Here is a 26215-nt window from a genome sequence, read left to right as displayed (position 1 = left end):
TATATATATATATATATAAGTGCTCAAACATCGGATCGTGCATCGACTAATCTGTCTATATAAAAGCTCTCTGCTGCCATACTATATCGCTGCAAAAGTCATACAATTCACAATGTCTCAATTACAAAATTCCTACGGTACATGTACTACTCATCGGCATCAACTGAAACTGAAACCTCCCGAACATAAATTAAGCCTTAAATTGCTGTCTACATTGACATTTCCGAATGTCCTGGCACGCTGCTGGTTACCCAGAGAATCAATCGACGACGAAGAAAGGCAGACTTTATTGACTCCCTCTTCTTCTGCCCCTTCAACACTAACAGAAAGATACGGTCTATCCACCATCATCCTGCACTACGGCGTCCACAGCTCCGTACGAGTATATACCCGGAAATCTTCGTCCGCGGGTGCTTCCAGGCAGCTTCATGTCGTCAAAATCCTCCGTCGATCATCGGACACTCTCGTCAGAGCTACCCAGCATTTCGAACAGTCTCTCTCCTCAGCCGTGTCACACCCCAACCTTCTTCAAACCATCGATGTCCTCCAGAACGAACATGGTGAGACCTGTCTAGTCATGGATTATTGTGCCGGCGGAAATCTGAACACCCTGATCGCCACGGCCGAAGACAATATAGACATAACCCAAGCAGACTGTTTCTTTAAGCAGATCATGCGTGCCGTGACATATCTTCATGACAACGCAATTGCGCATCGAGGTCTGAAGACGGAAAATATCCTTCTTACTGCCCATGGCGCAGTGAAAGTGGCCGACTTTGGGAGTGCGGAGTGGTTGCTAGATGAATTTGCCAATGGGGAACACGCTGAGAACAGGATACGTCTGCAATTGTCCTCATTGTACTCTCCACGGAAATTGCCGGGATTGATACCTTACCTTCCGCCAGAGGAGTTTAGTGACTATGCGGCGATTGATCCGAGAGCGAGCGATGTATGGGCCGCAGGACTTGTGTACATGGCTATGAGATGTGGACGGTTACTTTGGAGGATGCCTTGTGCGGATGAGGATGGGGGTTATAGTGCGTACCTTCGGGGACGACAAACGTATGACGGATATCCTCCGATTGAAGCTTTGGAAGAGGTATGATGCAGTTCGGGTTTTCAAGAACTTGGTGAAAGTCTCTTTGTGCTGATCATTGATTAGACGCGTTGTCGCAATGTGATATATGCAATGTTGCATCCTGATCCTGTTCGGAGAATCAAGGCATCCGAGGTACTTCGGTCTGAGTGGGTGTACTATGTAAAGGTGTGTGATGCAGGAGAAATGGGGTGGTAAGTGTGCTTGACTGCTATGTGTATTTGGCTGGCTCCAAATGCCACAAACGATCAACTAATAACATCTGTCTTGGATGAAACAATCATTTGGAGATTATCATTGACATGCACTCATGGCTGCTTTAAGATTAACTACAATACAAGTTATGTGTCACCTAATCATACACGTTCTAGACGGTTCCAGCCGCCAGCACATATCCTCCATCTACCACAACGGTCTGTCCATTGAGATACTGGTTGGTGGTAGAGAAGAGCACGGCATTGGCCATGTCCTCATCCTTACCGGGGCGAGCAGCAGGAACCTTACCCTCATACTTCTCCTTAGCGAGTTCGCTCTTCTGCTTCTCGTCGCTCTTACCAGCTGTCATCTCACTGGGGAAAACACCCGGGGCGATGTTATTAACGCGAATCCGCAAACCAGACGAAGCGATCTCATGCGCCAGCATCTTAGTCAAATGGATAGCAGCAGCCTTCGACGCATTATAAGCGAAATGATGCTGCGACACCTTGACGATACCGGAAATCGACGAAATATTAATCACGGTACTAGACCAGCCCTTCTCCTGCTCGGAGCCCTTCTGAAGCAATGGTAAAAACGCAGTAGTAGTCATGAAAAGCTGAGTGACGTTCGTGCGGTACACATCATCCCATTCCTGGGGGTCAAGAGCACTGCTCTCGAACAACTCCTTGCGCAGCTCCTTAGGATCCTCCTTCTCGGTCGTCTGGGTCGAGCTGCTAATTCCGGCGTTGTTAATTAGGATGGAGAGGTACTTTTCGCGCGAGGAGATCTCTTGCACCAGCTTGTCGACCGAGCTCTTATCTGTAATGTCTGATGTGATTGGGATGATCTCGCCCTGGATGTTCTTGCTGTATAGTTCTGCAACGCGGTCGAGCTTCTCGCCGGTTCGACCGGTGATGTAGACTTTGGCTCCGTTGACAGCCAGAGCTTGAGTGGCCATCAGACCGATGCCTGAGCCCCCTCCTGTGATGAGAGCAACTGGTTCTCATTAGTATCTAGAACGTATCGTGATCAATGGCGCACTTAGTACGTACCTTTGCCCTTAACATTGAAGAGGTTCTCCAGCTTAAAGTTCTCATTGCTTTCCTTGGCCTCCATTTTGATTGCCTCAGAGACGTTTCGGTATGACGTAGTGGTAAAATATTTAGACACTGATGCAGAGAATTGAGCTCTAGAATAGACTAGAAAGGGTTTCTGAAGAGCGCTATAGCTTAATCTGTGGTTGTAGCGGATCGGACAGCTCGGTTTAAGAAAGCGTGAGAGGATGTTCTGGCGGTACATGATGGAATTGAAGCCGAGCTGAGTAGGGGAGGAAGAGCATTTTATACATCGGTGGGGGCAGTCAGCGCATGCAATTGCGTAAAATGTTGGTTGTTGGTATCCATGTCGTTGTTTGTGAGATGTGGTGAGGCAAAAATTGCCTCATCAGTATGACGTCGAGTCTGCGTCGGATGAGTTACCGACCATTTCTGGTGTTCTTACGATGGGCTAAGGTCCTTCTGGACTTATGTAGGTCATTGTGATATAGTTTGTGTTTAAAAATAGGTAATGGTTGTTCTATTCCTGTAAATTTTATATATACGTGCCCTTGGTCTGGGGGTGTATGGTTCATGGATCTAGTGCTTTATCTCGGTCCCTGACTTGTTCAATATTCTTAGGATGAGATACAGATCATTCGTTTACTTGAGTGAGCTTGAGCTCTCTTCTACTCTCAACCATGACTTTTTGATTTTATGTTTGTGATTGTAGTCCACGAAGACAATATTACAATGCCGCGATCTTATTATTAGACAGGAGGTATATGCATGCGACAGACCAGCTGCCTACAGTTTGGCCTTGGCTCCAATAGCCTCGCTCACAGGAGCCACCTCGACCATCATTTTGCCCGTATTGACACCCCCATACAGGTCTACCAAACCCTGAGGCGCAGCCTCCAATCCACCCGGAACAATGTGCTCCTTGCGCTTGATTTTACCCTGCGTCAGCCACTCGGACAAGTCCTTCAGTGCGACCGGGTATTTCTTAGCGTAGTCGAAGACGATGAAACCCTTCATGGTCACTCGTTGCGACTAAGAAGGCTGTTATCAGCAGCTATTCATCATGTGTAAAGCGCACGGGAAACTTACAATGACAGTCATAAAGCTAGCTGGACCCTGCGGCTTGGCAGAGTTATATTGACTGATCGCACCGCAGATGGCGAACCGAGCGTCGCGCGCAGCCCGAGCAAGACAAGCATCAAGAATCTCACCTCCGGTGTTATCAAAGAAGACATCGATGTACTCCGGAGTCGCATCCTTCAATTGCTTCTTCCAATCCTTGTCCTTGTAGTTGATAGCAGCATCGAACCCTAACTCATTGCGCAGGAAAGCACATTTCTCAGCGCTACCTGCCAATCCAACGACTCTCTTTGCACCCTTGATCTTAGCGATCTGTCCGGCCACCATGCCCGTCGCACCCGCAGCGCCTGAGACGACGACAGTGTCCCCTGGCTTCGGTTGTCCAACTTCCGTCATGCCAAAGTATGCCGTCAGACCAGTCATGCCTAGCACCGACATTGCATCGGTCGGCTTGCATCCCGGGGGAATGACCACCTTCTGTGCCTCCTTTTGTCCCAGCAGGGCATACTCTTGCCAGCCAGAGTAAGCAATCACCCAGTCTCCAGCTTTGTATTGAGCTTTAAGGTTGCTTCCGACGCCGATCACTTGAGCGATGCTCTGGCCGCGCATGACGCTACCGCGCTCGACAGGGGCGATGTACGATCGCTTGGCTGTGAGCCATTGCCGCATGGCCGGGTCGAGCGAAAGGTAGTGTACGCGCACAAGGACTTTGTCATCGGGGACATTGTCGGAGATAGTCGTGGTTGAGATCTTGAAGGTGCCGTTCGACAAGGAGGGATCGATTGCCGGGGAGGGCGTATTGGCGTAGATGGCTTGTCGGTTGGTGATAGGCATTTTGGTCGAACTCAGTGGTACTTCCCAGGACTTCTAGAGTGAACAAAAGAGAATAAAGAGAAACAGATAGACATACAAAGGGACGATATCTTCTGTCTAGGAGTGAGCGTTGACAGAGGTTCAGCGATCGCTGAAACAAAGCGACGAATGAACCTCGGCTGCAAGATCCATAACCGAATTGGTAAGTTCACTAATCACCAAAGTTCGCTGTCTATTTTGAGAGACAAACTGGCCACACCCAGTAAACCTTAATTATCAACCATGTACTCTTTACCAGTACACGAGTCAAGCCACCCTTGGCTCATAGGAAACTCTTTGCGGGCATGCCCATGGGTATACAGAAGAGCTCTTAGGAAATCAACGAATCGAGGAGCACTGCTGACTCATCGACATAGGTATGAAGCCAAGATGATGTAAGAGCCTCAGTACTTATCAAATCGTTATCGGCGATAAGCCATCATGTTTCCGTTTTCTTTGGCTTTCCAGCTTCGACACAAATCGTCATTGTTCCTTACTGAAACGTTAATTGATGCAAAATGCCAGCCATTGATGCAACTCGGTTCTATTCACAGTTATTTTCCATTCCCAGAGAGATGAAGATCTACATATCTTCCATGGTGAAGAACAATTGGAAATGCCCCTGAGGTACCGTCTGACGTCATAGCCACATCAGGTATGATGTCGCAGAGTCTGGGGTGTTGACGACAACTCGAATATATAAAGAACTGAGGGCGATGGGTCTCGTAGGGCTTAGATTCATTCTAAGCATAGACAATCCTTTGTTGAAACCAAAGAATATCACAAGAAACAGTCCAAAAGAAAGTTCAATTATCTACAACACTACATACAACATACATCATACATCATGAGCAGCACGCAGCCACCTTACTATTCCTCCTCTTTCGGGGATCCCACTCAACACCCCAGCTCTTCTCAGCCGATTGGCACTCAGGTTGGGGGCGTTGACCCTAGTGATCCTCGTACCGGACCTGCTCCACACACAGCTGGCCCACACAAGTCCGACATAGCCAACAAGCTCGATCCTCGTGTGGATAGTGACCTGAGCAAGGAGAAGAAGTCAAGCAACGCCGGCGTTGGTGCAGCTGGTGGCGCTAGCAACACCCGTACAGGATCTGTTCAGAAGACGGCGGGTCCTCACACCTCGGACACTGGTAATAAGCTTGACCCTCGTGTCGACAGCGATATGGACAACCGTGCCCGTCACGCACCAGGCACCGCGGCCAGCGATGCCCGTACAGGGCCTGCCCCTAGAACTGCTGGGCCCCATGAATCTGACATGGGTAACAAGCTTGACCCCCGTATTGACAGTGACGTAGACAACCGTGCGCCAGGGGCCGTGTCGAGTAATACTCGTGCTGGACACACTCAAAGAACCGCCGGTCCACACGAGTCCGATATGGGTAACAAGCTTGATCCCCGAGTTGACAGCGATATGGATAACCGGGCCCGCCACGCACCAGGTACAATGGCGAGCGATGCTCGCACTGGTCCTGCTTCAAGGACCGCCGGTCCCCATGAGTCTGACATGGGCAACAAACTTGACCCTCGCGTTGACAGCGATGTGGACAACCGTGCTCAGTATGCGCCACAAACCACTCACAACCGTAACACCTCCCACATGGCCGGTATTGGAGCCACTACTTCCAGCACGACTGGTCCTCACAGCTCTAAGATTGGCAACAAGATGGATCCTCGTGTTGACAGTGACCTCGACAACCGCGCTCAGTACGCCCCAGGCACTACGAAGACGGGTAACGAAAACCCTTATGCTACGCAGGACACCACGCTCAGCAGCGGTTCCAATGCTGGTCCCCATGAGTCTAAGATTATGAACAAGCTCGACCCTCGCGTGGACGCGCAAACTGGCGACGTGTCTTCCAAGACAACCAGCCAGCCTCATGGCTCCCAGTTCACCGGTAACACCGATTCTCAATATGGGACCAATGCCACTGGACCATCTACCGGAGCTGGGTACGCGTCCAGCGGCGTAGGGTACCGACCGGCAGAGTCATCTAGCAGCGCACCTGGGTCCAAGTCTGCTCAGAAGGGTGCAGATGTTGGTTCCGGTGTGAAGGGAGCTTTTGCTGGCGCTCACGTGAGTGATACTTCCGGTTATGCTTGATTACGACTAACATTTTTCGAATAGGGCATGGGAGAATCTCTCCGCGGCGGTCTTAATGCGGCGGTCGATAAGACCTTTGGCCACGAAGAGGGCGTTGCAAAGAACGATGCTATTGCCAGCCAAGGTGAACGGGAGATACGCACCGGAAACTTCAGCCGAGGAAATGCTTACTGAGCTGATCACACTGGTCGATTATGGGTTACGACGCTACGATAAGTTTGTATTTTATGAATATGTCCTTATATTTTCCAAGTTGTTTTTGATAATTGGTGGAAATGAGATTGGTAGTGCAGTTCCTGTATTAAATTTAGCCTGAGAGCCATTCCACACGGAGTACACCAATGATTATGGTTTTATACGGATACGAGCACGGACATTAAAAAAAAAAAAAAATAAATAAATAATCCCTTGTTTCATAGTACTATGTACAGACTCTACAAGCTTCGCATACTTAGGACAAGTTTTTCCCCGGAAGTAGCGGAAGTTCAATATAAGTAACCAGATCTACGCCGATAGATGGAACCAATCAAACGGGTGGCGGGAACCATAGTTGATGTGATCGATCCGATCAGGTGCATGCAGGATGACTTCACGAACCAAATTTCAATCACTGCAAGAGCCTTTCGGACTCGATGTAATGATGAACACATTTTTCTTGCGGTTTAATAGGGCACAACACGTAGCATCCGACAGACAAGCAATTTCCACCCTCATGGTAACGATGGGTTTGTGGATCCATCCTCCCACATGCCAAACCGTTTTGATTTTTAAGATTTCGAACTATTGCTCAATAAATCGCAAGCATGAATAATGATAATAAAAAATTTTATGAAAAAAATAAAAAAAAAAACTAATAATCTACGGAGAACTCTCTTACAGGAAGCTTCTTCCGGACTTGCCGGAGGCTGTGCAATCACTGTAGTGGGACCTCTCCTCTCTTGTTATTTTTATTATTCCTTTTTTTTCCCTCTTCTCCCAATTCTTATTACACACACTACTCCACTGGGTGCAACCACAGAACTAATCAATGATCCATTGAGTCAAGGAACGACCGAGGAAAAAAAGAAAGACAGTAAAAAAAAATACAGAAAAAGGAACGGTATTTCGATTACTACACGCGGAAGCCACGAACCAAATACCCGCTAACAAAGGTTCCGTTTCCTTGGTATCGGCAGTACGAATACGATATCCAACGATATCCAAACCTGATAAAGCATCATTCCTTTTTGGGCTCCATCTCTCAAACATTTTAGCCCCGTTATTCGTTATTAGTTCGTTCGACTCCAGTTCGACTATTGCCATTAACGCCTTTTTTATTTTACATGTGATTAAATTACTCCTGCAGATTGTTTCTGTTGGAATCATTCTTACTATTATTATAATTATTGTTGTTATCATTGTTATTAGAACATTTCTCCCTTTCGTTGATCTTTTTCTTTCCTTATATACATCTTGTCTTATATCATTGAATTCGCAACATCGCCTTCCCTGCATGTGTGAACCGAAGTTTTCCCTCGTCATTCCCCCTCATATTGCCCTCGAATATGGCTGTCCCCGCAGCTCCACCTGCAAGCCATGATCCGGTCAATGCCGCTGGGGAGCCCTCGCAGGCTCTCCAGAGACCTTTAATTGCTGGAAATACCAGCTCTGACAGCGATGAGCCGGTTGTAAACGGTGTGGATGTCGCTCGAGAAGACGAGGCGGACGGAATGGTCGGTGTCAGCATCAGTCGAGCCCAAAGTCGCATGAAGGCCCGTTCGACTCCGGCGGAGGAAAAGACACGCGCGATGGAACACAATGGGGGTTATTTTGACCCCATTCCAGACACCGACGACTCGAGCGGTCTTTATACTTCCGAGATCACCGATGAACCAGAACAACTACCACAGACCTCAAAGCCGGAGTCTAGCCAACCGTCAGTTTCACCCCAGACTGAGGCATACCAAAACGGAACAGCTTTCTCTAAAGATGGTGCCAACAGTCGCACCAGTTTCACCCGGTCGATCTTGAAGAACGGCTTGCCCCTGCGGCCTCGGGCTTGGTCGGGCGATACCATGAAGAAGTTCCTGCCCGATTTAGGGTATCTTACTAAACGGACTTCTTTGCCTTTCCGCTCTTCGCAAAATCGCTCTCGCAGTCAGACCCTGAAACCTTCCTCGTCCAAGTTGGCGCTTGGCCAAGAGGAAGAATCTTATGCAAAGCCAAGGCGCAGATCGTGGAACGATTCCGACTCTAACAACGGGCTCGTTGATGAGCCAATCTCCGATCTTAAACCGCTCGACGGCGCGACGGCAGCCAAGCATTCGTTTACCCGTCGGCCCAGCACGACTGTTTCAGGTGCGCCGTTGATGCTTAGGAGATCATCTTCTGATCAATCCTTGTATCTGAGAGCATCATCCACTGCGTCATCACTCGATCAGCGGCCCCAGTATGAGCACATTCACTCTCAAGTCAACAGCCGGTTCAAGGCCATCAAGGACAGTCTACAAGACTCGAGCAGCCGCTTGCTTAGCATGCCTAGCTTGCACTTACAGGACTTGCGGAGTGACTGGGGCTACAAACCGTTCCTGGGAGATGTTGCGAATCGGAAAGGCAACAACTACGCCGATGAACTGCCACCTACGAGTGACGCGCCTCGAGAACAAGCGCCACCTCAATTCGGAGCGCGTCCACCGCGAGCTAATTCCAATACGTGGCATCCCATATTAAACGAAGCTATGTCTGAGTTAACGGGCGATGTTGTTATCATGGGAGGCTACCGAGGATCTGTCTTACGTTCCGCTAAACCACCACAGCGTCAACTGTGGGTTCCGATGAAAGTTGGGCTAAATCTTCGCAAAGTGGACCTTGAAGTCGGCCTGAACCCGGAGGATGAGGAGCGCATGGAGGAAACAATTATTCCCTCGGGAGTTCTATCGCATGTCGGGCCGGTTGACATTTGTCGTCGACTGATGAAACACCTCCGAAAGTCTGAGAATGCTGTCAAAGGTGACCTCCGCGTATGGGACTATGGTTACGATTGGCGCTTGAGCCCACATCTTCTCTCAAAAAAGCTGATCAAGTTTCTGGAGGGCTTACCCTGTAATGCGCCCGGTGTCCCCTCCGAAAAGAGGGGTGCTTGGGTTGTTGCGCACAGTCTCGGGGGCTTGATCACCCGCCACGCCGTAAACCAACGTCCGGAACTCTTTGCTGGCGTTCTCTACGCCGGTGTCCCGCAACACTGTGTCAATATCCTAGGCCCTCTTCGCAATGGGGATGATGTATTGCTCAGCTCTCGTGTGCTCACGGCTCAGGTGAACTTCACATTCCGGACCAGCTTTGCCCTCCTTCCCGAAGATGGGCACTGTTTCATCGATAAGCGCACCAAAGAAGAATATCGTGTGGACTTCTTCAACGTCCAGGCCTGGGACGAATACCGGCTTTCGCCCGTCATCAACCAAGCCCTCCCACCCATGACAAACAAAGGCTTCGGTCTTGGAGGTAACATCGGGAAACGCTTCTCCGCTGTTCTGGGTAGCAAGGATAGCTTGCCATCTGAGGATACACCCGACGAGGAGCACCAAGATCCGAACCAGACCGGTCGCAGCAATCCAAATCCCATTACCGACCCAGCCGAGAAACTAGCCCCGAGCATTGAGGGCGTTGTTGGCCCGACGTCCAACCTCCGCGGCTCGGCCAATGTCAAAGCCACCACTACCGTTACCATCCCCCGAGCTGCAGCCATAACCTATCTCGAACGCACACTCGCCGAAGTCCGTCGCTTCAAGCAAGAACTCGCTTTCAACCCCTCTCATCAATCCAGCAACAGCTACCCGCCTTTCGCAGTTCTATACGGCAAATCAGTTCCCACCGTCTATGGCGCGCGCATCTCGACGCGTGAACAGATTAAACATCAAGATGCCTACGATGACCTCGCCTTCGCCGCAGGGGACGGTGTCTGTCTCGCGTCCGCAGCAATGCTGCCCCCAGGTTATCGAATCATTAAACATGGCCTGGTGAGAAGCGATCGTGGTCACGTCGGGTTATTGGGCGATCTGGAAGGCGTCGGCCAATGTCTTCGGGCTTTGGTGCGCGGAAGACGAGAAAATGTAGGAATCAGCGATTCACCATCATCAACCTGAAGATACCTCTTCTCTCCTCTTCTATAGTTATCTCCCCCTTTTGAAGCGATACCCTTTCTCCCCTCTCTTATAGAAGAAAAACCATCCTCATTTTGTCCCCTCGCCCAATATTTCTTCTCAAGGCTTATTTCTGACAGATTTGCCTTGGATCATGCTCACGATGATGATCATACGAGTAATGACAAAAATTGCATTACATCTTCACATTATCCGAAAGAACTATATCTTGCATAAAGTGCTGCGGTACTATATCTGTATATATTTACTGTTATATAGAAACCTGTATATACAAACAACCTGAGTCTATCTGTTACTTTTTTTTTCTTTTTTGGGAACCGTAACCACATAATCTATATTCATCTCATACAACTGTCCCGAAATCTGAGCAAAAGAAAGAAAAATAGATAGAACCCCTTTGAAAAGAACCAAAATGGTGAAATATGAAACACGCCTTTATGCCAAAAAGAAACGAAAAAGAATAAACCAAGGCATGACAGGACATGATAAAATGAAAAGCCCCCTCTAACCCGTTCGGGAGTTGGCAATGTTTAGGACTAGGATGTCCGTCGCGCCGACCTTGGTCAACTCGTCCATCACGGTGGCGATCTTCTTCTTCTCGACCATCGAGCTGACGGCCACCCAGCCGTCTGCCTCGAGCGCGGTCACAGTCGGGGCGCGCTTGCCCGGTGTGATGCTGGCGGCAGTGGAGAGTTCAGAGCGAGGAATGTTGTACTGGCACAGGACGTACTTCTGGGCGGCTGTAGTGAAGAAACGCATGTTAGCAAATGCAGGGGCAAGGATGGATGAGAGTTGCAAAGAAGAGGGCAACATACTGATGACACCACGGATACGAGAGGTGATGAGTTCGACAAGAGGGTTCTGGGTGTTCCGGGACTTGACGAGAACAGAGGTACTCTCGACAACGGTGTCGATGGCCTTAAGGCCAGCAGCCTTCATAGTTTCACCGGACTCTGTGCGATATATATTAGTCTCATTTCCAGCGATTAGAATGGTGTTAAGCCATAAACATACCAACAAGGTCGACAATGCCGTCGGCGACACCCAATGCGCAAGCAGCCTCAACACTGCCACCAACATACTTGACCTTGGTGGAGAGCTTGCTGCTATCATCGATGCCCTCGAGCTTAGCAAAGAATGCCTCAGTGAGGGCCGTGAAGCTGGTGACCACGTTACGGCCGACTAATTGCTTGGCCTCGGTGATGTCACCCTTCTCTGGAACCTGCACCTGCAGCTTGCAGCCTCCGAAACCAAGGTCCATGATCTCCTCCACGCCGGAAGTCTCGCCGTGCGCCAGCTGCGCATCGTGCTCAGCGACCTGGTCGCGACCGGTGATACCGAGGTCGACGCGACCTTCGCCGACGAAGGTGGGAATATCTGCGGCGGGGAGGAAGATGAGGGCGATGGGGAGGTTCTTCACAAGGGCGATATCGAGGCGGGTCTCGCGACGGAATTGGATGTCAACGCCGGAAAGCAGGTCCAAGGTTGCCTGTTGGAGCCGACCCTCTGTTTTCAGAGATATGCGTATTAGCTGGAGTTCATGTTTCCTCCTAATGAGTTTGGTGTAGGATGGCTACTCAGGCAAGTTGCGAAAGAGTAGTGGGGTGAGTCATGGTGGGTTACTTGCTTTTAGGAACAGCGAAAAGGAGTCTGCCTTCGAGGCTGGCCAGAGATTGTTAGTATGCGGAAGACACATTTGAAGGCTATTGTCTGTCTGGAGGTCTGCATGGTGGCATGGAAGTAATTGACTCACTGGTTAACGAGATCCATAGCGACGATCAACCGCGCGGGGTAGTTGGAGGGATTGGGAGGGGTGGAGGGAGTCTAGTGGGCAGATTGTATATTATATGTAAGTATAGAGAACAAATCAGTCAGTGAAGGTAATATATGAAGTTCTACACTGCGTAAAATGACTCAGTGGGTGTTTCGCAGGGATGGAGCGAGTTGGTCCGGAGCAATGAACGAAATCGGAGCACCGCAGACTCTGAATCGGTGAATGAGGACGGAAGTGGGGTGTTTTGATGCCTATATCCTCAGGTATCAAAAGGGCCGTGTGGACCTACTCCCGGTGATGCCCTACGAATCAGGCAATCGCGTAAGCATGCTCCCGAAGGCAGTAATCTGATTGGTAGATTGGTGGACTAATGTTCCTGACGGGTTTTAGGGAGGACGGCATTTGATGGATCCCCATTGAACGACTAATTAGCCTAAACCGTTCTTTGCGTGCTTGTGCGTAAGTGGCTTTCTGGGCCCGGTACGGAGACATCTCAATAGTACGTACTTGTAGGGCTCACTATAGAGTACAGAGCGGCTTATTAGAAAGGACGCGCATATCATAATTGAAGATTTAATAAGTCCGGATTTTAACAAGCGTCCTTCATTATTAGTACTCGAGCCTGAACGTTGCTTCATGGAAGGATTGCCCCGGTCTCCTGCTGCTTCAGTGGAAACGAGGAGTTTTTTTGTTTTTTTTAAAAAAAAAAAAAAATACATTTTGCTATGATACATACAGTAGTCTATACAACAACGCTAACATGTACTGCCTCAAAATGCCAGGCATCGCGACATGATCATGATAGGCCTAACTTGGTCAATCGTGTCCAGTTATAACTGCTCTGCGCTGCTGATGAGTCGTTCGATTAAACTCTCATCGGCTTTCGCAGAATCGGCTAAAATATCTCCAACGGTCCTCACAAGTCCAGCTAGTCTCCGGCGGTGTATTTTTCGTTCTAGTTCGGCACTCTTCTGTTTAGCCAGCTCGATTAGAGGTGCTGGTAAATTTGCTAGACGCGCCACGTTTAACCCGTAACTGCGATGCGCTACGCCCTCTCCCACCTCGTAGAGGAAAGTAATTTCTTCTTCGGTTGGCCCCGATTCGGTGAAACGCATGTGCACGTTCCGAAGTTCATGGTCAGGGAAGGAGTGCACCATTGAGGAGAGGTGTTGATAGTGAGTAATGAAAAGCGTGAGACTTCGAATCGACCGGATCATATAATCAAGGACCGCTTGCGCAATTGCAACACCATCATGCGTAGACGTGCCTCGGCCCAGTTCATCCAGAATGACAAGTGAGCGAGGTGTCGCTTGTTTTAGTATATCTGCTGTCTCAGAAAGCTCGACCATAAATGTGGATTCACCAGCCAGCATGTTGTCAAAGGCTCCCATGCGGGTAAACACAGCATCTAGCATACCAAGCTTCGCGGACTGTGCAGGGACGTAGGAACCAATCTGCCCCATAATGGCTATGAGTGCCACTTGCCGAACATAACTAGACTTACCGCCCATGTTAGGACCGGTAACAAGGAGAGCACGAGTTTTGTCACTATCCAAATCAATGTCATTGGGGACATAGCTGTCCAACAAAAGTTGTTCGACCATGGGATGACGCCCTTGATCAACATGAATGCATGTGTGATCGGTGTATTCGGGTTTCACGTAACCAGGTTGGTTAGCGATAGTCGCAAGAGAAATTAGACAGTCAAGTGTCGCAAGGGACTGTACACTATCACGGAAAGATTGATAACTGGCGGATATCTCAGCCAGGAAAGTTGCGTATGCCTTGTCACAACCCGCCGCCAAAGCCTCCTTATGCTGATCCCGCTGTCGTAGAAGCCTGATAACTTCTGGAGTATGGAATCTTGAAACTGTTTTGGTACCAGATATTTTCACCCATGATGCCGGCACCTTTTTAAGGGACGGTGACTTGTTCTCAACCGCAATCAAGTATTCAATGCCTGCCACTGTGACATATTCTACTTTCTTTTTCCCAAGAATTTCGCCAGCTGTGGAGCGATGCTCTTCAATGTCGTGCTCCACGGCGCCAATTCCAAGCTTGTGTTCAGTAATCTCATCTGTCTCCTCCGATTCTCTGAAGAACTCATATTTGTCATCATTCTTCGCTGCATGCATGTTTATTTTATCCAGGAAGCGCACAACATCTTCTAGGATTATTGGAAGAGATGCTACTGCTTTGCGAATGAGCGGCGACGAAAATCCAATATCAGCAGGAGACTGGACGCCAGCAAATTCCTGCGCAATCATCTGTAAGGTTTGGAGGAGAGTAAGAAGCTCGGGCCGGGTGCACTGTGAGTTATTTAGCATCATTTATCACGGATTTGGTTCATGATGGGTTACCTTTCCGTAGTAGACCCTGATTAAGGACTTTTCCAGATCAGTCTTGATTCTACCAAGCAGACCCTTCATCCGTTCTACGAGAGCGACCCTTTCTGAACTTTTCAACTCCTCAACAGCATCCACTCTTTCTTCGAGGCTAGATTTATCTAGCAAAGGACGTCCCACCCATTTACGTAGCATTCTTTGCCCAAAACGAGTCTGCGTTCGATCCAACGTCCAGAAGAGACTACCTTTGGTGGAGTGATCCGTCTGGTTATGGTAGATTTCGAGACTGTTCAAAGTATTTGCGTTGAGAAGCATGTGTGACCGAGAGGAAAAGTGTTGAAAATACTTTGTAAGCTGGAAAACGTGCTCCAAGCCGTACTCTGACATATGTTTAATCATGGAAGACAAGCAGATAGTGACCTGCTCGCTTAAATTGAGCACCTTCTGAAGTAGGCTGCTCGCCTGCGCATCATTTGTGGCGTTCGCCTTCTTCAGCCTCTCCGCGTAAAAGCTCGAAACATGGCTATGTGACTCGGCTGCCGCTGTTTTTGCTTTAGGGGCCTTCTCAACACGAATCTCGTCACCAAAAGCATTAGTCTTGTTACCAGAAAGATGTTGAACAAGCTTTTCCGTGGCCTTTGATAAGTCACCAACTATAAGAACCTCACAAGGTGCCAGATGAAGGAGTCTGGTTTCGATTTCGCTCCTCATGAACCCGTCTTCAAACTCGTCATACACTATGTCACCTGTTGCTGGCTGAACAGCGACAATCCCCACATGCACCTTTTCGTCATTTCCCCAGCCCTTGGCGTTTGTCTCTGTAATACAAAGCATATACCCCGTTGCCATTGAAGTACCAGCGGCTGACAGAGATGCTGTAGATCCTTCCAGGCCTTCCATATCATCAATATACGTACCCTTTGTGTACAGATTAGTGAGTTTGCGTCCAAAGGGCGCATTGCGATTATCACCAGCAGCTTTAAGGGCAGCAGTCTCAATTTGTCGGACGACTCCGACTTTGTGTCCTGCCGAAACGAGACGCTTGACATGAACATGTAATCTATGCACCGGTATACTTGCCGATGCAAACCGGTCAAGATGGGCCTCCGAAGGATCTATAACACTATGAGTAAAGGCAAGCAGAAACGAAGTAGGACGTAAATTGAAACCGGCACTTACGTTCATCGAACCTGAATTTTCCAGGAATACAGACAATATTCAGCTCCTTCGCAGCCGTTCTAGCATCTTCGCCAAAGAACCGGAATTTGTATCCCACCTCCACTACCAAAACCGTATCCATATGTTCCCGCTTGATATCGATGACCTGCTTCTCCATAGGAGTAAGCTTGCGCCCGCCTTTCTTTGCCGTGGCCTTCCCTTTAGCTGCTGGCGGCGGAGAGGGTTCATCATCCTCATCACCCTCGCCAGCCTCCTCGAAAACAGCTTCGGTGGCGGCATTTCTGCCAATTCCAATGAGGCAGTCTGGTCCACCTAACCTCCGCACAAACTTCTGATGTAGCTTCTCTCTTTCCTTGGTTCGTTCTTTCGTTTCTCCCTCCGTAGCGGGCGAGCTGGCGAACTTGGAGAGCTCCGGTTTTTGGCTACTGTCCGATGGCAAAGGGCGCTCAACATGTGTTTCTTTCGGCGTTTCGGTCGTATTTTGCGAATTTGAACCGTTTGTTCTGGCCCGCTTTGGCGCCGGAGCTACTACATCATCCTCGTCATCATCAACGTTGTTTGACCAATTACTATTCTTCTCTCTTAAGCCTTCTTCCTGTTTTGTAACCTCTTCCCCTTCTTGATCTCGTTCCTCCTTTCCACGCACATCATTCGAAGGGCTTTCCTGCGAGAGTTGTGGCTTCTTTGTGAAAAAGCTTGAGATGGTCGGTTGTTTTCGCTTCAAATTTGGAGAAGATGACGGCTGAGAAGATAGAGGCATCATTTACTGCTCGGGTGTTTTGTAAGCCACATAGGCTTCAAACAGGTGCTCTATTGCGTGATACTCCAAGAAGATATAAAATTCAACGAGATAGGCGAAATGGAGTGATGGATTAGCGGCGAAGGAAGTGGTGGCAAATGAAGCGATAGGTTTTCGTAAAAAGCATTCGAGACAGGTTTAAACAAGTATTGAAAACCAGAATACCATGCTGCCATTAGCTGTTACCTGCCCCGCATAGTATTAACGTCTCGCTGCTTCAGGAACACTTCGAGCGCAAAGTTTAACGAAAGCTTTTGCAAGTCCGCGGCTTCGGAGCTTAACGCGTCTTCTTACGCGTTAACCGTGTTGCAATGTATGTACTTTAGTCGACTAGTTAGGTTAGTGTTATTAGATAGACCATTGCTTATCTAATCAGGGACGTACATAGTTAACTTAGCTAACGTGTGTACACAACTAACGTAATCCACGGCCGAGCCGGCACTACGGCCGAGCCGGCAGGTTTTCCTCTACACCACCATCAAATATCATCCAACGCGTCATTTCTTTATTATTATTATATAAAATGTTACTTTCACAAGAAAGCCGAATGCAGATGGCTATATCTGCTTATAAAAGTAAAAAAATTTTATCTTAATCTAAAGCTGCAGAGGTTTTCGGTGTACCTAGAAGTATACTTTAAGATCGGCTATACGGGATTAATTTACGATTAGAAACACGCGCCAATAGCCATAAATTAACTATTTTTGAGAAGGAAGCTCTTGTACGAAAGTTTCTAGATACAGATAAGCGAGGCTTTCCAATTCGGCCAGAGTTTCTGTGTGGAATGGTGTAAATTCTACTTTGTGAACAATTACAAGATCTTATAATAACTCTAGAAGTTAACTAAACTTATTCTTTTATTAAATGTTGTTCTGAGCTTTGTATACAATATACAAGACGAATAATCTATCAGTGTATAAAGTAGGAAGATCCAAGAGTTATATTACCTTGGTTTAAGACTGTTCAAGCAGCTATTAAAGAATATAGTATATATAAAGATAATATCTAGAATTTTAATAAGACTGGTTTTGTAATAGATCTCTGCTCTATTTCTAAAGTAATTACTGCTGTTGAGTATAGTAAGCGACTATACAGAGTTATCCAAAATAATCGTGAATAGGTTATAATTATTGAAACAGTTAATTTAAAAGGTATATATATACTGCCAGTTATTATACTTAAAGTAAGTTATCAATAAGCTGTCTGGTTCCAAGAACTTAAGCTTACTAAAGACTAGTGGATTATAACCAGTAAAAATAGCTGGACAACAGATCAAATAGGCCTTCGCTGGTTAAGAGATATATTTAAACTCTGCTCTAAGCGCTATATAACCGGTACTAAATAACTACTTATTCTTAATAGCTATAGTAGCTATCTGACTACTGATTTCGATAACTTCTGCAAGTAGAATACTATTATCTATCTCTATATATCTGTGTATGCTTCACAGCTTCTTCAACTATTTGATATTAGTATTTTTGGCTTACTTAAACTTGTATATAGAAAGCTTCTTGAAGAATATATAGTTACCGGCAATAATTATATTGATAAAGAAGATTTTCTATCTCTATATTCAGATATGTATGCTAAAGTATTTACTTTAGAGAAGATCTGCAGTGGTTTTACAGAAGCAGAACTTAAGCTATTTGATTAAGAGTATATTCTTTTAAAGCTGAACTTTTAACTATATACACCAATACCATTACTAGCTGAAGACTCAATTTCCTCTACTTTTTAAATTTCTTAGAATACCTGTCAGCTAGACCGGAAGATCCGCAGTCTATAGAATAGTCTTAATACAAAGCAGAAACTTTCTAGCAGTCCAATTATTTATATTCAATATCTTGAAAAAGCTGTGTAAATAGCTATACATACCAATCTTCTTTTATAACAAGAAATCAAGGCTGTACGAGCTAAGAACAAGCAGAAATACAAGAAAAAAGCTAGAAAATATACTATAATAGAGAATAATAGCCTTTTAATAGTATAGAAAGAAGAAAATTGTATTCAGCAGCTTAATATATAGTTTAATAAGCAGCCTGAGTAACCTATATCTGTGCCTCGACAACGGGCCCCTTAATACTGCAGCGGCTGTGGGATCATTGGACATACTATTCGAAATTGCTCTAATAAATAGCTATTTTTTTATATTTTTAATAAGTCAAATTTAATGGCATTTGTTGTTGAAAAGCTTCAAATACTGGTAGATAGTTTGAAAACCTGCCGGCTCGGCCGTGGATTACGTTAAACTAACGTAACTAGTGAACTTAACTAGTGCTACTACGCCTTCAGGTCAAGAAGATGACAAAATAACACTTATTATCTATGTGAAGCATAATTTATACATTTGATAGTTGAAATGGCGCATGAGTAGGTACTGATGCCTCAACCAGCCATATGCATCGATCGCAATGAATCACTATTCATGCTGTATAGAACGTCGGCTATAATTATACGCAGTCAAGTTCAGCGCACGTCTTCATCTTTATGCAGCAGCGACGCTGTCATTGGAAATTCCTTTGTTGAATCCTGCTAGATGGTATGCGAAAAGTCGTCCTGCCCAAGATACAACGACGATGCGTCGTGATGGGCGGAACGTATAAATCTAGTATTGAGGTCAGGCCCGTTAGGTTCAAGGCCTCGTAAGGTTTTGGATCTCACGATAGAGCTTTCAGGCCGATTATGCTGTAAAGCGGGCTTGTGGTATAGAGAACAATCAGAATGCAAGCAGTAATCAAGAGTTCAGTAAGAAAAGAGGGTATAACAATGACAAATCCTAGCAGGAGCTCCCATCCAGGTATAGTCGCTCAAAATCATCTTCTTCGATATCGGAAATCGTCGCCTCAGGAGATGTTACGCGCGTCGCACCCTGAAAAGAGGGGCCGTTGCTAGTGTCCACGGTGTATATAGGATTCTCTTCAGCTGATAATTTTGGAAATGAGGCTGCTAGCGGATTATAAGAATATCCTACATGACTATCGTGTCCATCGAACATGTTTAGCTCGATGGTTTGGCCATCGCCCAAAAGAAACTGTGGCGGATAACCAGTATCACTGGCTAGATGTCGCTTGATGACGGGAGAGTGCCAGCCCACAAGAGGATCAATTAGGCCGTGAGCATCCAATAGCGGTTCGATATTCTCTTTGTCTGTAGTAAAACGGCAAAGCCTCTCTGCAAATTCTGAGATATAATTGCTGGAAAGTACCGAGTTAGGAGTGCGAGTGATCATAACTTCTTGCTGCAGGAAGAGTGCATCAGAAGATGCAATTAGTCCAATTGGCAACCCATCACTACAATGTTGGTCTGAGATATTTTTGTTTGGTGAGTCACAAAAGATCTTTAACCCATTGCGCGACCTAGGCTCATGCCCATTGAATGTCAATGTGAAGTCGTCGATACCCTCTCCATGATTTACTTGGTCACCACCACAAGTTGGGGCTTCAGTCGAGTTTGCCCGCGTGAAATGTGAATCTCTATGGTCCAAGTCCTGCCCAACGGTGATTGGGACACGTTTAACTGCTTTCTTCTTCCGCTTCCTGTCCCGTCCACGTTGGAGGTTGGCGTCAGTTTGAGAGAGGGCACGTTTCGAACGAGTTGATCTCCGCCTTGGTATGGGTGTTTCCCCCTTCAGAGGACTGCCGTCCTCTACATTACCAGATATAACACGCTGTTTCCGTAAAGTTCCGGTAGGAGAAAATATGAGTTCTGTAGGCTCGACACCCATGGACGTCTTCTCCATCATCCTAAGCGCGCTTTCATCCTTCTTCTGATTGCGTTTGCGCTTCATCTGCTCGGTAGCCGAATCGAAAATATCCATTCCCGGCCAAAGAACCCCTTTAAGTCTGGCGATCTCATCCACCCTTTCTTTGTCCACTTCACTCTCAGCGTCGTCAACAAGTGGATCGTAACTTAGATGTCGGTTTAGCAACTGCGAGGCCATTTGCGCTGTGTCTCCCAGCATTTTAGACCAACTATGCGTGCATTCCAAGACAGGGGCTCCCTCATCGTCTGAACCAAACACGCGTTCTTGCTTCCACTGGTAGGCCGTGGCTTCTGTAGTGATTTGAGGACCAGGCGTACGGTGCAATAAATGACTCACTTCTGCTTTTGCTTGCAGACCGAGATTTGGAGAAGCAACCGCAGCGACGCAGTCCGCTGAGATTGATGTGTCTCTGTCGCTAATATCATGCTCCATATCCGCACCTGACGTGACAAGGCGTGGATCTAAGTAATCAGGAAGAGCGGTGTCGTGCGGCGAGCGTACCGGCACTAGGGGATTTTTATACCCATGATCCTCTTTTACAGGGCACCTCTTGTCATGAGGTGCAGCCTTTCCTTGTATCCTTTTCCTGCGAGCATCTTTCGAGGCTAATCGGTCGGAGAGCAACTTCGCAAGATTATTGGCTTTGTACCATCGGTCGTACTCGTCAAGGAGGATCACGGCTTGGGTCTCTTGATGACTGCGGACTTGTAATTTGAAGTAATGAGAAAGATGAGCCTTTGATGAAACATGAGTCAACAAATGAGACACGTCACTGAATTTGGGTTTTTTGGGGCATATGTTGCACAAAAGTGCTGCCGCATCCATCGTAGATGACCTTGAAGACAAGTGAAAGAGCCAATTAGTGTGAGATCAAATAAGGCAACAGGTTAGAGCTGCCAGGTGCAAGTCGTTGCATGCATAAAGCGTAAACAATCCAAATGCTGGGCGAACAGCCAATATAGAAAGACTGGCCCTCGTGGCGGACCTTAGACATTCCTTATGAACTGGGGTAGCGGCGGTAAACAGACATCAGAAGACTTGCCCTGCAGAATCAAAAACTGCCAGGGCAGGTGCTAGAATGGGAGAAAAGACATATTCTTTCTCACATGAGCAAGTAGAGAAGGAACTCCTCGCAAACTTCCAACTGGGCAGGCACCTGCTTGAACACGACTAGGCCGGACAAGGCACTATACCGTGACCACCAGCAGTAATGTGTTTAAAGTACATACAATAGCACTGACTATCGAAAATAGCCTCAAGGGCGCCAGGAAGGAGTCAATGAATAAAAGTGGGAATCTCAAGTCATCAATTGTGCAATTTGAGCTCATATTAAAAGATAAACGACACTGCTACCGTTATGGGTTACATAATATCGTGTGTCACTGTGTCTTAACAACCTTTCAACAGGTTAATGTGAGGGGGTATGAAGCGGAAATAAGTCACAGTGCCAATCATTCTTCTCCTGCCTTGTATCCCATAATCCATGAAATAGAGGCAAAATGGGTTATTAGATTGCAGGAGGTGCTAACTACGGACAATTGAGTAAAGCAGCAATTATCACTTCGGCAAACACTTTGTTATTGCTTTCGGCATACAACTAGCCATCGTTAGCACCCCATGATGTTAGAAACTTGAAGACAGGTAAGTAACTCACTAGACAGGATCTACTTCTCCAACACCATCATACCCCAGGAGACTCAACCCTGCGAGGGCGAAGTGTGTATGGAAAACGTCAACCATATTACCAGGTCGGTCTCCAAACCCACCATTCTCCGGGTCCTAGTTTGGATTAGAAACACGACCTGTGGCCAATTCGAGTGAAACTAACCTGGCAACGCAGGATAAATGCAGCAAGCTTGTCGCCATTAATCCAGTGAAGCTTGTCAATCATGGCCAAGCTGGCCCCAACCCACCAGCTATAGCATGCATCTTCCAACTTCTCCGGACGCCCGTTGAAGCCTCCATTATCCACCTGTCTTTCGCTGAGCCAGCCACCCAAGCGGTCCCTGTTAATCAAGTCCAATCGCCCGGCAATCGCCAGAGCTCCTACACAGGTGAAGACCTGTCCAGAATGTGACTCTGCACCGGGGTGGATACCGTAACCTCCGTCCAGGTTTTCACATTCCTGGATATAGGCAACGGCCTTTGGGACATCAACAGTATCCAGGAGGCCTAAGAGTGACAATGCATTGAACGCACCATATAAGAACCGTGTGTCCAACTCGCCCCACTCGTCACCCATGAACGAGCCGGTTTTCTTGTCCTGTAATCCAGCGATGAAAGAGCCAACTTTCTGTTTGCCTCCAAGGCCACGCTTTTCCAATTCATCCACTGCATCCAGCATTACAAGGATCTGGACAGCAGAAACGGTATACAACATATGAGCATCATGTCCAGGGGCAGCCCCAAACCCACCGTTCTCACGCTGACAGGAGAGAACGAAACTGATCGTGTCTTCACGAGGCAAGGCTTGAGGACAGCCGAGAAGATGCAAGGCTGTTAAGCCCCAGTAGACTCCATTAAGTCGAAGATGCTCCGTGAGCCAATATTCAAGCTCATCCCTCCTCTAGCATCACCTGTCAACCATCTTTCCCATCATTAAAAGATGGTAAGAATGACGCACGCTGTCCAGATTCTTAATGTACTCTACGTGTTTTTGAACACATAGATACTGGTCAGATTGACCAGCCCCCGAGACTGGGGACATAATTTACGCGGGGATAGTGTCAGTTAGTAGCTCAGTCACTAGCACAAAGCCAGCTAGCTTAGGGTATAACGGGCAGCTCAACGTTCAGGCAGCCAGGTTTTGGTTAAGGGTTTTAAGGGAGGGGCCACATAGAATAAAAAAGATAGATGACAATCAAGACAGCACTTCACAGGCTATGCCACAAGTGAGCCATGCATGGTCTTTGAAACAAAACACAAAAAGAAAGGTTAATTTCCAGGGTGCCGTCAGTGCTTGTAGCGTCTATATCAGACGAAGGCAAGACAAACCACTGGCAAACGCTGCAACTGCTTCGGTAAGCTAGTGAGATTCGGGAGGTGAAAAGGGAAAAAAGCTTTTTGGCAGGGATGAGTGTGGTCGGGTACCGAAGACGATGAGGGCTTTATGCCACGTGACTTAGCGCCACCGGGTGAACCGCCGACGCATAGCGGGGCCATGTTTCAGACAGTCTTTAGGGTGGGATCGCCAGGGCGGGCGGCGGTGAACGGTAACCCCTGAGCGCTTACGGTTTGCCCCTGGGTCCCTGCTTTTCCTCAACACTGCATTTGGTCGTTAATAGTGTTTGGTGGCTACTGATTCTTTTTTTGTCCTTTAACTCTCTATGTGGTTCTATTGGTAGGTCCGTGTTGATCATGGAATAAAGCAATATACATGTCTGATGGGTACTTGTTCATAGCTGTAATAATAGTAGTCCTGTTTCAGTTCTTGGACATTCTAGTGTGGTATCTGAAGAGAATGTGTGAGTACAGAAGCGGATCCTGGTTTTCACAATGAATCCTTCCCACGTGTACTGTATTGTCTTTATCTCAGAATACAATTTAAAAAGTTATGTACATACGGAGTGCTAGTGAATTAAGTACAATGCGAAGTATGCCATTGAGAACACCTATAGTAACTAGTAAATGACCCAGTAATATATATTATTCTCCACTTTCATAGTCGATTTGATTAACGGTGTAGAGTACGGTAATGTACGGAGTTCTCCGTGTAAGAAAGAAAAGAAAGGGAGCGAAAATTGTTTAATGCATGAATTACGAAGTACGTAACGGGCAAAGTCATGGGTATCTCAGAATAGATGGCAGGTTTTACTTCAGCATTCCAGCAATCCAGCAATCCAGCAATTTCTTGTTTCTTTTTCCCCCTTTTTTGCTTTTTGCTCCTTTTTGCCTTTCTTTTACTCTATTCTTTAGGTAAAGGAAGAGACCTGGCGGGGCATTGCCTATATATGTGCCTATTTTCCATTCTTATTCTCTGGTACAGATTACTTTTTATATCATCCCCACTAGCGGTATCACGATGTCATGTGTGAACCGTGGTAACAAGCCCGCTTGAAGCTCAGAAGGATCAGCCGATACTTGAATAATGGGACTACATTTATTTTTCTCTCATTCTTGTCCCTCAAGGACTAACTTGTTCGGTGCAAACATTCAGATATCGCCACACAAGTGTAAAGAGAATGACGAACAACCAGAACGGATGATTTTGGCTTCGAAGTGTATTAGTGGTAACTGATAGACAGGTCTACTTAAATACACCCTAGTGATGCTATGACCGTCTCCGCGCCAGGCACCTCGTTCGCGTCGACTCCACCCGCCGTTGATTCGCCCATGCCATGGAACGGCGCCCCAGCGGGATATCTGGTCAACCAATCCATTGCTGCAATTACTGTATCTTCGTCGGAGCGTACATCATCCCGCCCAAGGCACCAGCTGCCAGGCCCGATCTTTTAGGCCAATCAATGACACTATCCATTATTTGGATGGGTCTTCCCGATCTTTCGGTGTATACCCTTGTACACATTCACTTCCCTATACACCATGTGTCCCTGTGCATAGTCTATTAGGGGGCTATGGTAAGCCACAAAACACGATCATGTATGACCGTCTACTTATTAGGTAGCCCTACAATCCTACTGGGAAGTATCTGAACCATGAATGAGAAAGTAGACAAGATTATATCTTCAATCACAATGTATTTTCCAATACTTGAATATGTTCTGATACTTCAACTAGCTCGACGATCGGTCGGTGGGTTGGACCAAACGTCACCTTCGACGCAAGAAACTAAATTCTCTCCCTCCCTTTTTTTTATATTTATTTTCCCTACTTTTTTTAAACACCTTCCTTTTATTTTGGCTCATACGGTTACTTTCCAACATTGACTAGGCCTAGGGTTTATCGTAAACTCAGAAAGATGAAAAAATCAAGACAAGGAGGAATGGATTCTTATAGGGCGCTTGAGGACTCGGTACATAACTTCCACCGCGTCTCTCACGGAAAACCCCATCGGTGCACTAGATACAAATAGGCTTTTCCATAGTGCTCTAAAAAGCCACGCAGTAGCAATTCTGGAGCCTTGCACAACGCCAGCTCCACTATCAGTTCGCCCCCTTAAAGAACGGAGGCTTCTTAGCCTGACACACTGCCGCGCTTGCATAACGCTGTCAAGGAATGTGTCGTCGAGTCTGAGCACTTACAGAACCGTGCGAGAATCACTCTCTCGTGTCAAGGCTTTTGACGACCAACTCCATACAACCAATCTCCTTGGAATTTCCATAATTAAAGAAATCGCTTAATATTCTCTCTTTCCCTTTCATTTTAGTCTCTCATCGGTGTTAAATTCCTCTTTCTCTTATTGTTTTTGGTTTTATTCTTAGGTAGCCTTCTATCCTCACTTTAACGATAGCACGCTAGTCGCTCCTCTCTTTACCGACCGCCCTCTGAACGCCGCTCCGCAGCCCAAGGGTAAAAAAAACAAAAAAAAAAAAAAATCCAGAGAAAAAACATCAGGACAGCAGGGCTTTAGTTCGACTGCACCAAGGAATTTACAAAGAGTACCGTTGGACAAAAGACTGGCGTGGATTGGGAAGAAATTCAATCAAGAAGGTCCAATCCCTAATATGAGGGGCTGCGCATTCTGGTATGTTAAAGTGTTAAGATACCCTCATCTGCTCTTGTCGGTAGGATGGTGACGGATTCAATCGACTGTTCTTTCCTATAACCACATGATGAATTCACCTTGAATCTCTCGCTCTCTCCCTTCTTCTTGACGCATACCAAGGGGTAAACCATGACAATGTCAGCCT

At 47.0% G+C, this 26215-nt stretch overlaps 8 protein-coding genes across 8 annotated transcripts; 3 read left to right on the top strand and 5 right to left on the bottom strand.

Moving 5' to 3' along the window:
- Positions 1 to 112: 112 nt before the first annotated feature.
- On the top strand, positions 113 to 1294 carry BDV27DRAFT_162815 (serine/threonine-protein kinase; the record flags this gene model as incomplete). Its single annotated transcript, XM_032073451.1, has 2 exons — positions 113 to 1099; positions 1163 to 1294. 2 exons carry the CDS (start codon positions 113 to 115, stop codon positions 1292 to 1294), a joined length of 1119 nt encoding a protein of 372 aa, XP_031922342.1.
- Positions 1295 to 1463: 169 nt separating this feature from the next.
- BDV27DRAFT_149742 (SDR family NAD(P)-dependent oxidoreductase) lies at positions 1464 to 2410 on the bottom strand (the record flags this gene model as incomplete). Its single annotated transcript, XM_032071111.1, has 2 exons — positions 1464 to 2290; positions 2347 to 2410. The coding sequence occupies 2 exons, from the start codon at positions 2408 to 2410 to the stop codon at positions 1464 to 1466; spliced, it is 891 nt and encodes a 296-aa protein (XP_031922341.1).
- Positions 2411 to 3135: 725 nt separating this feature from the next.
- On the bottom strand, positions 3136 to 4263 carry BDV27DRAFT_149741 (NADP-dependent oxidoreductase; the record flags this gene model as incomplete). Its single annotated transcript, XM_032071110.1, has 2 exons — positions 3136 to 3360; positions 3439 to 4263. The coding sequence occupies 2 exons, from the start codon at positions 4261 to 4263 to the stop codon at positions 3136 to 3138; spliced, it is 1050 nt and encodes a 349-aa protein (XP_031922340.1).
- An 865-nt stretch (positions 4264 to 5128) lies between these two features.
- dprC lies at positions 5129 to 6580 on the top strand (the record flags this gene model as incomplete). The annotated part of the gene is made up of 2 exons (XM_032073450.1): positions 5129 to 6379; positions 6431 to 6580. The coding sequence occupies 2 exons, from the start codon at positions 5129 to 5131 to the stop codon at positions 6578 to 6580; spliced, it is 1401 nt and encodes a 466-aa protein (XP_031922339.1).
- An 826-nt stretch (positions 6581 to 7406) lies between these two features.
- BDV27DRAFT_136448 (uncharacterized protein) lies at positions 7407 to 10879 on the top strand. The gene has a single exon (XM_032068768.1). It carries the CDS (start codon positions 7951 to 7953, stop codon positions 10525 to 10527), a length of 2577 nt encoding a protein of 858 aa, XP_031922338.1. The 5' UTR covers positions 7407 to 7950; the 3' UTR covers positions 10528 to 10879.
- BDV27DRAFT_56374 (ATP phosphoribosyltransferase) lies at positions 10800 to 12376 on the bottom strand. The gene is made up of 5 exons (XM_032076950.1): positions 12299 to 12376; positions 12173 to 12207; positions 11560 to 12051; positions 11361 to 11498; positions 10800 to 11285 (listed from the first exon to the last, which is right to left on the bottom strand). The coding sequence occupies exons 1-5, from the start codon at positions 12313 to 12315 to the stop codon at positions 11050 to 11052; spliced, it is 918 nt and encodes a 305-aa protein (XP_031922337.1). The 5' UTR covers positions 12316 to 12376; the 3' UTR covers positions 10800 to 11049.
- Positions 12377 to 13061: 685 nt separating this feature from the next.
- Positions 13062 to 16926, bottom strand: msh3 (mismatch repair protein MSH3). Its single transcript, XM_032076949.1, has 3 exons — positions 15844 to 16926; positions 14680 to 15779; positions 13062 to 14628 (listed from the first exon to the last, which is right to left on the bottom strand). The coding sequence occupies exons 1-3, from the start codon at positions 16604 to 16606 to the stop codon at positions 13150 to 13152; spliced, it is 3342 nt and encodes a 1113-aa protein (XP_031922336.1). The 5' UTR covers positions 16607 to 16926; the 3' UTR covers positions 13062 to 13149.
- A 2492-nt stretch (positions 16927 to 19418) lies between these two features.
- BDV27DRAFT_168701 (geranylgeranyl transferase type-2 subunit beta) lies at positions 19419 to 23431 on the bottom strand (the record flags this gene model as incomplete). Its single annotated transcript, XM_032074843.1, has 4 exons — positions 23029 to 23431; positions 22234 to 22971; positions 22074 to 22184; positions 19419 to 21140 (listed from the first exon to the last, which is right to left on the bottom strand). The coding sequence occupies exons 1-4, from the start codon at positions 23110 to 23112 to the stop codon at positions 19419 to 19421; spliced, it is 2655 nt and encodes an 884-aa protein (XP_031922335.1). The 5' UTR covers positions 23113 to 23431.
- Positions 23432 to 26215: the final 2784 nt, after the last annotated feature.

This window comes from Aspergillus caelatus (assembly GCF_009193585.1).
Source record: "Aspergillus caelatus strain CBS 763.97 unplaced genomic scaffold BDV27scaffold_275, whole genome shotgun sequence".
Classification (NCBI taxonomy): domain Eukaryota; kingdom Fungi; phylum Ascomycota; class Eurotiomycetes; order Eurotiales; family Aspergillaceae; genus Aspergillus; species Aspergillus caelatus.
Note: the sequence above shows the minus strand (reverse complement) of the source record. Positions and strands in the feature narration are given on the sequence as shown.